This window comes from Athene noctua, chromosome 2 (assembly GCF_965140245.1).
Source record: "Athene noctua chromosome 2, bAthNoc1.hap1.1, whole genome shotgun sequence".
Taxonomy (NCBI): domain Eukaryota; kingdom Metazoa; phylum Chordata; class Aves; order Strigiformes; family Strigidae; genus Athene; species Athene noctua.
Window position 1 is genome coordinate 161,103,611 of NC_134038.1, and position 12,979 is coordinate 161,116,589.

The window sequence follows — 12,979 nt, forward strand, 5'->3', positions numbered from 1 at the left end:
GATGCCAAGGCAAGATACATGTTTGAATATGAGTAGTAAGGGGCAAGAATAGGTGTCCACGTGGGTTAGTCAGCAAAGTCACAGATTTTCATCCAGTCTTTGGCAGTCCTTGTAGCAGCTCTTCCAGAAGGATGTTCTCAGATCCAGGTCTTCAGCAAAGATAAACTAGCAAAATCCAGGGTTAACAATGGAGCAGCATCCATGAATACCAGCAAGATAATAGCTGATTGCATCCTAGGACCAACTTTATTGGAATGGGTCCCTAAAGATAGAGTGTGTCCCACCAGCTCCTCACTGAAGCACACAATTGTTCACAATCTCCTTTTGTATCACAGCAGGGTAAAACAAAATCGCAAATGCCTACTTCCCTTATTATGTGAATGGAAAGCAGTATCTTTCTTAACTCTGGATCATTATGCTTCATCATATTGAGAACACACATTTCTTTCCTTTCTCCCTTAATGCTACACATGGCATATCCAAGGTCCCTGTCTCTACATATCCAAGCACTCCAGTTCCTTGAGACCTGTGGTGTCTGTTTAGCTGTTTCCTAGGGTACCAATGAAGCGTAGTTTACCCATGGGGTCATCTCATTCAGATGAGGAATGGGAGACTGTGGGAACATAATTTTGTTACTTACTTCGTAGAAGCCACGGACCAGGGCCTCTGTTTGCTGAACCACTCCTCGTTCCACTCGCCACTTAACCATTCTCTCGATGTACTCCTTTTTGTTCTTTTCTGTCACTGCTGTATTTGCCCCTCCAGATTTCAACTCTCTCTCTGTCACCTACAGAACAAAGATAAATAGTGGTGTAGCAATGTATGGATCACATTGTGTTTCAAATTTAAGCTGTACTTGGAAAATGTTAGTGAAAAACCTAACAGCCATATTTCTCGTTCTGGCCTCCTGGCCTCTTGTCCATTTGCACTAGAAACAAAAAAGGATAATGAGGGAACCCCCCTCAGCCCTAGACCTAGCCTTAACCCCAGCTGAAGCTGGACTGACCTTTAGGTTACTCCAAACTGTGCCTGCAATTGATTTGGAGAGCACCTTCCATAAGCCATGTACAATGTGCCACTCTGGCCCCTCTTTTTATCCTTCTCCTCCCCTCCTCTAAGAGTTGCAGAGAGGGTGATAGCCACACCAGCTTTCTACTTGCTGTAGATTATCCAAGCAATGGTACGGGAAATAACAGGATGGAGAGGCAATCATTCTATTGGAATAGGCAAACTATTTTTCCAACTGAAGGGATATCTACTTGTCTCTTAGGCAACATGTGTTATCCTACCCCAAGTGCTAATAAAAGTGTTTACTCAGAAATGCCAAAAGCCAAAGAAATGATCACAAAATGAATACTTCCAATACACTACCTAAGCAAGACCTGTACAGCACCCTGCACAGATGACAAATAGTCAATGTGGGATTCAGAGTTTTGTATCAGCCATCCAAACCTGAGAAGTGTTTGTACTGTAAATAACTTTTTTTTTTAAAAAAAACAAGAGCTACAGCATTTCATTGCATTTTAATGGTTACTTTAGTTGGCTTGGATTATTAAGTCTTAAGATTGAGCAGGGATTTAAGGAATCAATCTAGATTCTACCCAGCAAGCACATACTCCTTCTCACATATGACAGAAAACAATATTTATCTTGCAATTATTTTCACATTCAATCTAGTGGATTTAAAAGGAAGAATGTTTTGCTCTCCTCTTCAGTCTTCTACTGTTATAACAATGATGTCTAGCACAGATAGTGAGCTGCATGAATACATATTCATTATTTGTATTATTTACATATTATTTATATTATTATCTATTTATTAGCTCAACAGACAGCACACAGCATATATAGTATTTAGGTCACTTTACTTGAGGGACCTGTTGTAACACTATGAATTATGGAAACACTGAATGAGTCATCTAATCTGTAGCTTTGTTGAGAAACAGCAAGAACGAGTAAGGTTGGATGTAACGACTTAGGAATTCTTAGCTGGTTCAGGTTAAATCCCCAAATGTAATGACTGCATCGCCATTATACAAGCAACGCTGCATTGTCCAGAGGGTAAGACTCTAGCCCAGCTGCCACGCTGTATTCTTCAGGATTGTGTGGCATTAAGACACATCTGTCAAAACCAAAGACTAAATGTTGTCTAGCTTTAAGCACGACCTTAAGTCCAGATCTTCTAAATCTCCTGCGAGACTTCCCACAAACACCTAGACATGCTGGTGATTTCTTTAACTTCTCCTTATCCATATAATTTAAAATACAACTAGTTATCTAGAATTGGAGGCAGGCAATCAATAACAGTGTGTCCCTATTTTTTCTTTCTTGTTCATACAGGCATTAACCTAGCCTCTAGGCATTAACCTAACCAACCTCACCAAGTTGTGAGCTAGAATTCACAATTATGTTTCAGTCTAGCAAGGAGACATTTCAACCAATCTAGCTCACTCCTTTTACCTGAATGGAGCAATTGCCAGGGCTCACAGACAGGCTGTATCCACATACAGAGCTCAGAGACAGGGCTGGAAGAAAACTTTCTACTGGGTAAAAGCGTGAGACAGGACTTAGGGTTACAAGCAACTCACACCTCTCTGTCTTATAACTGATATTCTCAAATTGGCATTCAGTCTCCACCAGTAAAAATGTGCAATTCTTCATCTGACATCGTATCTTTGCTGATACAGTAGTGCTCTGGGCTCCAGTATGCAAGAAGGCTAGAACTCCTCAGTAGTAAATTCTAATAAAAAAGGTACCAAGAAAGAGGATTTGGCCCGAAAGGCTTAAAAGCTAAATGCGTGTTGAGAAAAGACAAGAAAGAAAAAATGAAAGAAGTAGTGACTGGTCCATAATAAAGTCATTGTGGAAGCAGGACAAAAGGGCCATAACCCATCCACCACACAGCTTCTCAAAGAGCCACTATTTCTTGTTTCCCTTACCCAACCCTTAAAATCCAGCTTCCCAAATATTAGCAGAGTTCCCACTGTGATGTACACTTGCACATGTATCCAGCAAAGCAATGCTTAGATGGCATTTAAGTGGTCAGATACTCTTGGCATGCAAGAATTCCCCACTGGGATCCATCTGTGAGCATAAAATGTGACTGCGATTTCTTCGTTATTTTGCTGTCAGCACTTAGCAAATTTCAGAAGGGGGAAAATCTCACTCTCACTTAGGACTCTTGGATTCTGACAGTTGTAACTCACAGTGAGAACCATTTTTTCCCCATCATTAGATCTAGCAAGGTTAGTGTCTAGTACATATGAAATAAAGCACTAGACAACGTGTTAACCAAAATCTGTCTTTTAGTGCTTTTGCTTTCATGTCACAGTATCTATAACAGATTGTGGGTTTTTTTCTATTCTCTTTGGAGCCACCTCTTATCTTCCACAACAGACTCTCTGGGGAGAGCATAACAAGTAATTAGTGTGCCAAATGTTACCTTCAGATGCATCAGGGCAATTCAGGCTGAGATTCTTACTCAACTTTGTAGTATTCCAATGTAAATACAAACCTGTCTCATCTGTCTTTGTGAGTATGTCTGTACATTTCTGTCTGTCATTGTGTATTAGTCTTATATAGCCATACCTTCCAGTGAAACCACTGCACTGTCAGTTGAATGTCATGCAAGCTCTCAGCTCCAAGCCTATGAAAAACCCCTGCATTTAAATCCGTGGAAAAACAGTGTTACCGCTCCTGCAGAGGCTTCCTACTTAATTTCTTCCATCCCATCCTTTTCTTTTCATCCACCCTTGACTCTGCTCATCCTTCATGACCTTGTACTGTAAGCTGACTAAGGTCACTTTTGAAAATAGCCCCTGAAGTCTTGCTTGCTTTCTGTTACTTTCAAGCTTATAGCTGAGCAATCCTTTTACTCTCAAGGCCAGAATCACTCCCCTCAGAAACTAGTCTAACTCTCCCCTAGCTCGCAGAGCTACGCTAGCTCTGTGCAAACTCCTCTTGTCAACTTTAATTTCAAGGGGTAAGAGCTACTCCGCATATTCCACTTGATCTCTCTGCCCCCATTGACACTGTGTGTGCTTCTGCAGTACTTGGTGAGCTTGGTTATTCAGCCTCTCTAGTTTTCAGTACCTCCTTGAAGGCCCTTAATCTTGGTCTGAATATTGCTTTGGGCCCCTTCAAGGCTTTCCAGAGACAGTTACAACCTAGCAAAGAGCAGCAGGGCTTCAGTGCAAGCCGAAGAATCCCACAGGAGGCACTTGTTCTGGTTGCCAGTCTGCACTTCAGCCAGAGTTGCACGCTATTTAAGGCTATAGTTATCCAGATCAGCTAGGTTAAAGAGAATTGTCTGACTAAGGTAGAGTTGAGTGGTAGAAAGCATAACGAATGGATGTACATACCAGGTTGTTAAGTAGGTGCAAGGTAAGCAGGAGGACACAGAATCTAACAAGGAGATATCAGACAAAATAATGATGAGAGTTGCCAGGTCTTACACCACCTGCCGAATGTTCTTCCTCCCCTCCTAACACCCCCATCCTTTCAGTCACATCAGCTTTAGGTTACATTGCCTGCATTCACCAAATGCCGCATCTGTGTGAACTCTGCCCTGGAGAGAAGAGCTGCACTCCCCTTCACAGGATTCCTCATGCTCATCAGTGTGTGGCTCAATAGGCCTGTAGGGGGGCTGGTATTTTATATTATACACCCTAAGAATAAACATCTGCATTGAAACAGGTGGCTTGAAAGAAACAGAAGGTAGGAGAAGAAAATGTTATTGAAAGGCTAAAGGATCTGTTCTGACAGAAAGATGTTCATCATGCTCAACTTTGTCAGCTTCAGATTTGCTTTTCAGATGTTTTGCATAGCTGTGCTCACCTGTCCAAACACCTCCTCGTTCACTGTGAAGGTGAGATCCAGGATATCTGTGATGTTATTATCCTTCATCCACTGCAAGCTCTGATGGAACTCTTCATCCAGGTACTCTAAGTCACTTAAATCACATGGCCTGATTGCAAGGCAAGAAAAAAGATGTAGCTGAATATATGACCCCATGACTACTGGCAGGATGACTTACAACTAAGAATGTGAACAAATTTATGCCAAAGATCCAACATAAAGCTGGTGTTCGTTTGGTTTTGTTAACATCAAAGCCTGTTACACAGACCCTCTTAAAGCAGTTCTGCAACTGTCTGCTTTGCACAGCTGGGCTCAAGGCCAAGTCTGTTGGCTGCCTGCACTATTTGCTGTCAGAAGGCACCCCTGGGGCTTGATTTTATGTGAATCTTCAGGATGCCCTGCACTTCAGAGCACACGCTTACCTTCAGTCTGGATGGGCCCCACCATGCTGTGCCTCGCTGCTTCCATGAATCTATCATCCTTGAGGTGAGCACACAAGACCGACACAAGGCAGACCAGGCAGCCTAAATTTCTGCTAATAAGGAGCTGGCCTTGTTTGTGAAAGGGCGGGTGGATGTTAGGAGCAGTCTGGTTTCAAATCCCCTGAAGGGGCCATAAGGATGCAGGGAGCACTCTCGGTTTCAGGCTATTTCCAGACTAGCTCAGATACAATATAGGTATCAGTGTTTGGACCCCAGCAATACTAATTGTTTGAAAAAAAAAAAAAATTAAATACTTGTTAAGGAACTCAAAGGATTGGTAGGTCAAATACCTTTGCTGCTTTGGAACCATCTTAATTGATAAACTGTATCAGCTAAACTTTATTCTGCTCTTTGTCATTTAATTGCAGTTGTGACTTACTACTTACAGCTTTTCTTATTGCTGCAAATTTTATGTACCTTGTTTTATTGTAGTCTATTAATTAAATAGGGACAGATTGTCAATTAAAGTTAACCTTATAAACTTGACATTGAAAATAATGTATTACTGGCAGCTTCTGCTTACTAATATAAAAGAGAGTAGAAGACCAATGAGAAGCATTCAACTGTTTCTATCTACATTGGCATTCCTAATTAACCTGAGTTGTGTTTTAGAATGAAAACCTACTCCACCTGTGAGGCATGAGAAATGATATATTTTTCTTAATATGACCTTCCTTGTTTTGTTGTTTTGTGTTGTTCCATCAAAGATGCTTTCCAGTCTTCCATGTAGTTGAAGTTTGATAACTTTTCATCACCAGTAAACTCCGAAATTATGGGTCAGTACTTTTAAATGTGTGTTCCTAAATGTCATACTTATTATGCACTTTTATCAATATAGACAGCATTTATGAAAGGCAAGTTGTTGGAGAAAGTAAAGAAAAATTAAAACGCATTTGTTTTCTATCACAGACCAACAAACCAACAGCAGAAAGAACCTGAAGGTTGGAGTGCTTGAAGCAACTCCGCAAGGGTCTGTGTTTCTGTAGGACTCGCTACAGGATCACGGATTCTGCACGGTTTCTGCATGGTTGCATGCTTATACTTACAGCCTTAGTAGTGCTTTGTAGAATGGCCTTGTGAAGAAAGCATCAAGAAGGTACTGATGAATGAGAGCAAGGCCAAGAATACGACCGCTGAACCTGAACCTAGGATATAAAAATGCAGAGGAAATGAAGTGTAACTCAAGACATTCAGCATAGAAACTTAAACAGATATCAACTGGGTTTTGTTTCTGACTTCGTTTCTTACATTTATTCATTTACTTCTTTTTCTCCAATACCTAACACCACTCCTTACACCTCTGATCAATAACGGATCTCTTCTCTATCCATTTCCAACAGTACCCATACGTGCAGCTGGCACATTATATTCTCCCCTGTGTCAAACCAATGAACTCTCTGAAGACTCACCTTCTATGACCTTCAGTTGAATGTTCCAATACAGACTGACTCCATCAAACACAAGATTTAGCCAGTGAAATACTGTAATACTCCACCTCAGCAGAAAACATACTATCAAAGCTGCTGCAAAGGGTGTTTGGTGAATCAGTATATCCAGTTTCTGATGGTTCCAACCCTTTCCAAGGTGGGGCTTTAAAGTACTTTAAAAGATTAGCAAGTTGACTTTATAGAGGGAAACTGAAATTCAAATAAGTTGACCGTTGTGACCAAGGACACATGTTAAAGTCAGCATCTAAAGCTCAGGCAAGCTGTCCCCAGACCACTTTAATGGTGATGCTCAGATGTGCTCAGTATTTACATACTCTTGCATTTGGTTTTGCTTTCCAATAACATCAACCCCAGTAGCCCTGCTCCAAGTACACTCAAATAGTGCCCTGCCCATTACAATATGTGACTTGTGATGACAAGATCTTAAATTTTTCTTTCTATGATTTCTACTATGACTTATTAGATAGTCTTCCATCAAATCTGTTTTTAAATCACTAATCTCAGGCAGAAAAATACAGAACTGGCGTGAATCCAGGTGAGTTTGATTTTTGTAAGAATAACCCCCATCACCCATCCAAAACCTGCTTATTTGTAAAAAGGGGAAAGAAAAACAATCCAACATCCCAAATGCGAGCACTCCAAACCTGAGCTGACTGACACCATAGTAAACTTTTATTGCACAAAAGATGAGAGATCAAAAAGCCAAGAAACCATTCCTACAGGAACCAGTGCAAAGACCCCTCCTGCACATGAATGAAACATGAGTCTCATTGTAATAAAAGCTGCGCAGAATATCCATTCAGTCAAGTTTATGCTCATGGGACACAACAACAAGTGCTTAGTATGTCAAATGGGGCACAAAATAGCATGCTGTGGGCCCAATTAGCATTTACATCACCCCAGGAGCTGCCTCCGGGTCCCCTGCATCCAAGAAAGGTGCTTATGATATGCAGCTGACGGCTAACAGAAGCGTGATTATATTACCCTCTTACAGCTGTTTCCACAGCAGCAACAAAAGGCAGCTGTTGGGTCTAGTTAGGACCTGCTTCGCTTCACTTGTGCTCCGGTGCAGTGTTTCCAGCGAAAAGCAATGAAAAGAGAGGGAGCTGACACAATGAAAGCACAGTGGAAGCCAGACAGCTCAAATCCCAGAAATGCTGAGCCTGTAATCCATCAGTTTTATAGCACCTTCAGGATCTATAATCAAGTCCGTTTGTCCTAAATAATGCATGTCGGCTTTTTTGGTTTTGTTCTTCACCACCCTCATCCATCCCTATACATTCTGAAAGCGAACACTGAATGAAAATACTATGAGCACTGGGTGTTCCTCACCACAGTGCTCACCCCATGGCTACTCGACTGTGCTGGGCAGGCAGGAACCATTTGGAATAGAGTAAACCTGAAAGCAAATTGCCAAGAAAAGCCTCACAGATTTGGGAATGCTGCTTGTTGCTAAGAAATTGCTTGAATGTGTGAACAGAATTGGTCTTCTCCTCGCTGCCTGTATCGCTTCTCTACCTCTACATGGTTTTGAGGACATTAATGCAAAGCTGACATGAAAGGGTCGTGCACCTAGATCAAGGTGTTTACAATCACGAGCACGTGTCGTGGTAGCCGTTAATGGTGAGTTTAATTTGATCAGTGCCTTATGGCAGAACTGTATCAAACCCTTCAAAGGCCATGGGCAGCGTTTCTGTGTGAAAGGACTAAGTCCAGTGGCCAGCCCAAGCAAACGTGGGCAGAGCAACTTTAGGTTGTGTGGTCCATCAGTATGGCCTTGCACTTGCAGCCCTCTGGGACACACCAGGGCTTGCTCAAGCTGGGGGCCTGACTGTGGTTCCACAGTCCCAGCCCTTGCAATGGTTCAGTGTAGGAAAACAAGTGCAGTACTAACTGGTCTGGATAAAGGAGATGAAATAATTAACAAGACGTTGCCACTCCTGGTGCCTGTCAATACAAGAGATAAAAAAGCTCTGTTGCAGGCTGTGTTTCTTGGCAGTATCACCCCAGCAGACACAGTGCTTTGTGGCCACAGCATGTGAGTTTTCCAGCCCACAAACACCTTCGTCCCTTTCACACAGCTTTGGTATCTCTGCAGGGCCTGACTATACCTGACTCTCTGATGTGCAGAGCGATGGAAGAGAAGGTCCTCTGGCCCCTTGTCCATTCTGGACAGGGCGTGGGACCTCAGGCGACACTTCTGTGGGCCAGCAGTGCACTGAGGAACATGGACCTCTCAAAGGGAGGCGTTTGCTATTGTCCTCAGAGGACAACTACACAGCCCATCAAGCTGCCACCACAATCAGCCAAGCGTAACAGTCCTACTTAAAACATATCAAAACTTACAAAAAAGCAACAAGAAAGAAACTGCCCTCCATACAAAAGTCAGTTAAAACAAACCCACACTTTTGTGTTTGTTTCTTCCTGAAGGATTCAGAGCATGGATGAGATTCAGAAGTGTGTGAGACAGTCCCTTCAGAAAAAACAAGCGTTTTTTGACAGAATAAGCAGCACAAAGGTAAATCCTGGCTGGAGGGCACATACCTTCCTTAAACCTGACTTACGTTTATCTTTCCAAGGAACTGTAAAATGCCTGTTTGATTTCTTTCTAGCAGGAAAGATGTTTTGGGAGAGGTGGGGAATGTGAGGTCTTGCTCTGGCCCTTTCTTTCAACACCCTTCCCTTTCAGAGACAATTATTGAGTCTGAGTAATATGCTCCGGCAGAGGAGGGAAACGGGGAGGGAGTTAATGAACAGGAAATGGTGGAATGAGGGACAGAATTAACGAGCAGGAGAGCTGCTCTGGTTGCCTGCCTATTGACACAGTTCATCCACTCAAAAAGGACATTGTGTGCACCTGCTTTCTGGCTTTTAACAACACTACTCTTTGACCCATTTGCCGAAGTTTCCACACTACCCAGCTAGCTCCCTTTCCTTCTGAAGGCTGCAGGTGCCCCTGAAACAGCCTGTTTTCACAACAGCCTGTTGCAAAATAACAGGCTCATTCTCCTCAGTGGGACTCTGCATACTTACTGCATGTCTGTGTACACAGGGAGAGACAAATCCATATGCTGTAGCAGCAACTAAGCAATAAATTTTCCTCTAATTGCAGGTGAGTCACAGGAAATTTAATTTACTCTGGTCCTTATCATATAGCAGCAGAGTAAGGCAGGACCTATAATGACCCTTTGTTACAGGGCTCTCTCTTAACAGGTTGAACGAAGGCAGCTCTACTTTATATGACAGTCCTTCCTTGGATTCAGATGGAGAATGATGTACCTCAACAAAATTGTAATCTATGTGTACAGGGGAAGAATGGTTTTTATCATTCTACAGGGGATGCTTTGGTAACCATGCCTTGCGGGCTAAATTGGCTATGGTATGAGAAACTTTAAATCCTAAATAGAGGAAGCACCTGCTGGGATTAAAAAGATTGAAAATTTTGCAAACCTTATCTCACTCAAACACATCAGCTGGGTTGAAGTGTGCCCTTCTTGATGCAGTAGCTTGTGAAAAAATATTCAAAGAAGGGCTCGAGAGAGATGAATATAATATGGTTCACATCAGATTTGAAAATGTCATTCTCCTTTCACGAGGCTATTGAAAACTTGCTGTCATCTGTAAGACAAATTTACATATTCTGTTGCACCAGTTTTCAAGCTTCTGACTGTTTAATCGTGCAGATGAACTTCTGGCCACCTGAAAGACAAGCTGAACAAATGAGGCTGCACTGCGTACAGGATTTCTGCCCTTGGCAGCCATTCTAAGGGAGAATGATATTTGGCAGGTGGATGCAGCTGGAGAACGTATTAGTCCTTCCACAGTGGGAGAAACTGGACCTAATCTCAACCATTATTAGATACCAGAGGATCTAAAAAAGGAGAAAGTATTTAGAAGGGCCCATTCATGGGAAAGGCTTCACTCTGAACAACAGAGAACTCAGTCATGAAACCCAAATTTGTAGGAAAGCAGGCATTATGGTTCCAGAGGTTGTGCTACAGCTTGTTTTAAAGGACAGTTAAAACCTCCATTGTTGTGAAGGCACTTGTGAGCATCCTGAGGGCTTGAAACTACTGATTAAAGTAACTAAAAATCCAGTCTTATAGCCTAAAATACTGTGATTTGCAGTCTTGTGACTGGGGGGGACACACAGGGGACAGACAACAACACGATGAGGAAAACTGAGGAAAACGTTGTGATTCATGATGTATGAATTTTAGTGGAATCACCTGCACTAGCACTTTTTAAATGAAGAATTTTTTTGTGGCAATGAAGTTCTAAGAGCGTTTGCTTTGCAAAAAAACTGATCAGATGGTTCCACAGCAACTCTGCCTGGCCTCGTACACTATTAATTTTAAGCAAAACTGGCAGCGTGTCAAGCATACGCACCAGAGATGTGTGTATATGCTGGTAGCACGTATCCTCATGTTGGTTCAGTGCAGGACATGACCAACGTGTCCTGTAATAAGCTGTATCTACCGAGCAATAACTTAGCAGTAGATCAGATCGTCTTTACAAAACCTTGGCAGCGGATCAAATCCACGCCTCTATCAGCCTTCATTAACAAATGCCTTTCTTTAGTTTGGTGTGCATATTTAACCCCTACTCACATAAATGACAGAACATTTGAACAGACTAATGTGATGACATGAAGCGCTCTATTGTCAGAAAGGTTAGCCATGCAGCCTGGGATAGCTAACGCTGTTCTCTTTATCCGACTTGCATCTGCAAACTTTGCAGACCGCCTCTTTGCCACCGTGTCATTTGGTGGTGTGGCAAATTTGCTCTGCGTATCTGCAGGCTCAGGGGTTGACGCTGTGGCATTCCAGCACGATGCCTCTTCAGTTCAGGAATCTGATGAGCTCATGTGTCGTTAATATGAAAGGAATGGCTCTTACACAGGCCAGGAGACAAAGTCCACAAAGTCTCACCACATTAAAGAAAAAAGGTAAAGTAATTCCTAAATTAGTCCTGGAGGAGAATTCCAATATAAGGAGTAATAAAATTATTGTTGGCTCATTTTCCTATATCCATCTCTAATATGGAGAATTCTCAGAGAGACAGTGTTGGGTCACCTATACATGGCATTGTCCAGTGTTGTGCTGAGGACTTATCCTACCTATTCTGATATGTAACCACACTGGCATCCCACCTGAGCACTTACTCTGGATCCCCACACACTTCTGAAGGAATGGTAATGACCCACCCGACCAAGTTTTCTTTTTAACCTCCTTTGAGTTATGTTCTAAATACTGAAATGCATCTTATATATGTTCAAAATTCATACCAGGTTTTCAGGCAGTTACTCAGTTTTTAAGGGGAATCTCCATACTTCCTCACTATGAAACCACAGAAAATTCTGTCAGGTAAGCTTCATTTTCAGTCCATTTTCCAAATTAAAACTGAAAGGAAACATTTAGGAGTGCTGACATGGAGCAACTGTTTGTGCAGATTTCCAGCCTGGAAACTGATGGATGTTAAATAGTTATAGTCTCCAGGGATTTATCCCTTCAGCCCCTGTAAATGTTATTGGGACTTAATAGAGGATACATTCTACTTGGAGCCAAGGCATTTTGTTCAGGCATCAAAAGACGAAGGAGCGTATTCCACGAGTCCCTCTTTGATAATACTGTCTGCTTACTATTCCTATAAAACTTACAAGATTTAATTATATTTTAAAGGAAATTTGTAACACTCATTTAAGAAAGCACTAGCCTTTCTTAAGTAGCCCCGCTTGTAAAGTGTATGGAAAGTGGAACAGTCCAGCCGGCCTGCTTGCAGATTGTCATGAAATAGAAAAAGGGTGTTCAGAGAGGTGTGAAATATATGTGCATCACCCAAGGGAAAAAAGAGATGAAGACTGATTTTCAGAGAGAAAAGCAACCAGCTACAAATAAACTTCCATTAGGCTTCAAATCCTGAACTGGCAATTCTCTTCAGGTGAAGATCTACAGGAGTACGCCTTCTCTTGCCAACCTTCCTTTAGATATTTTTGCTTTTGCTGGGCACCTGTGTTTCACATGATGAATGTGTTTATGTCAGTCAACCTTTCAGTTTGTTGTTAAATTGTGCATAAATTTTCTGTTGCAAAAGGCCAGTGCAATACTGACACTCCATTAAGTGCTTGCCCTACTTTTATTTTCTGGATCTATCTGCAAATGGAACACAACATTTCTTTTTCTCAGTACTAAA

At 42.0% G+C, this 12,979-nt stretch overlaps 1 protein-coding gene across 4 annotated transcripts in view; it reads right to left on the bottom strand.

Annotated features, from left to right (window-relative positions):
• HECW1 (HECT, C2 and WW domain containing E3 ubiquitin protein ligase 1) overlaps positions 1 to 12,979 on the bottom strand; it is a 265,816-nt gene that overhangs the window by 15,438 nt on the left and 237,399 nt on the right. For all 4 annotated transcript variants that reach the window (XM_074900896.1, XM_074900895.1, XM_074900893.1 and 1 more), the window contains 3 exons: positions 6,386 to 6,484; positions 4,837 to 4,966; positions 641 to 787 (listed from right to left, as the gene is read on the bottom strand). In XM_074900896.1, coding sequence (XP_074756997.1) covers positions 641 to 787; positions 4,837 to 4,966; positions 6,386 to 6,484 — 376 coding nt within the window. The remainder of the gene's footprint in view (positions 1 to 640; positions 788 to 4,836; positions 4,967 to 6,385; positions 6,485 to 12,979) is intronic.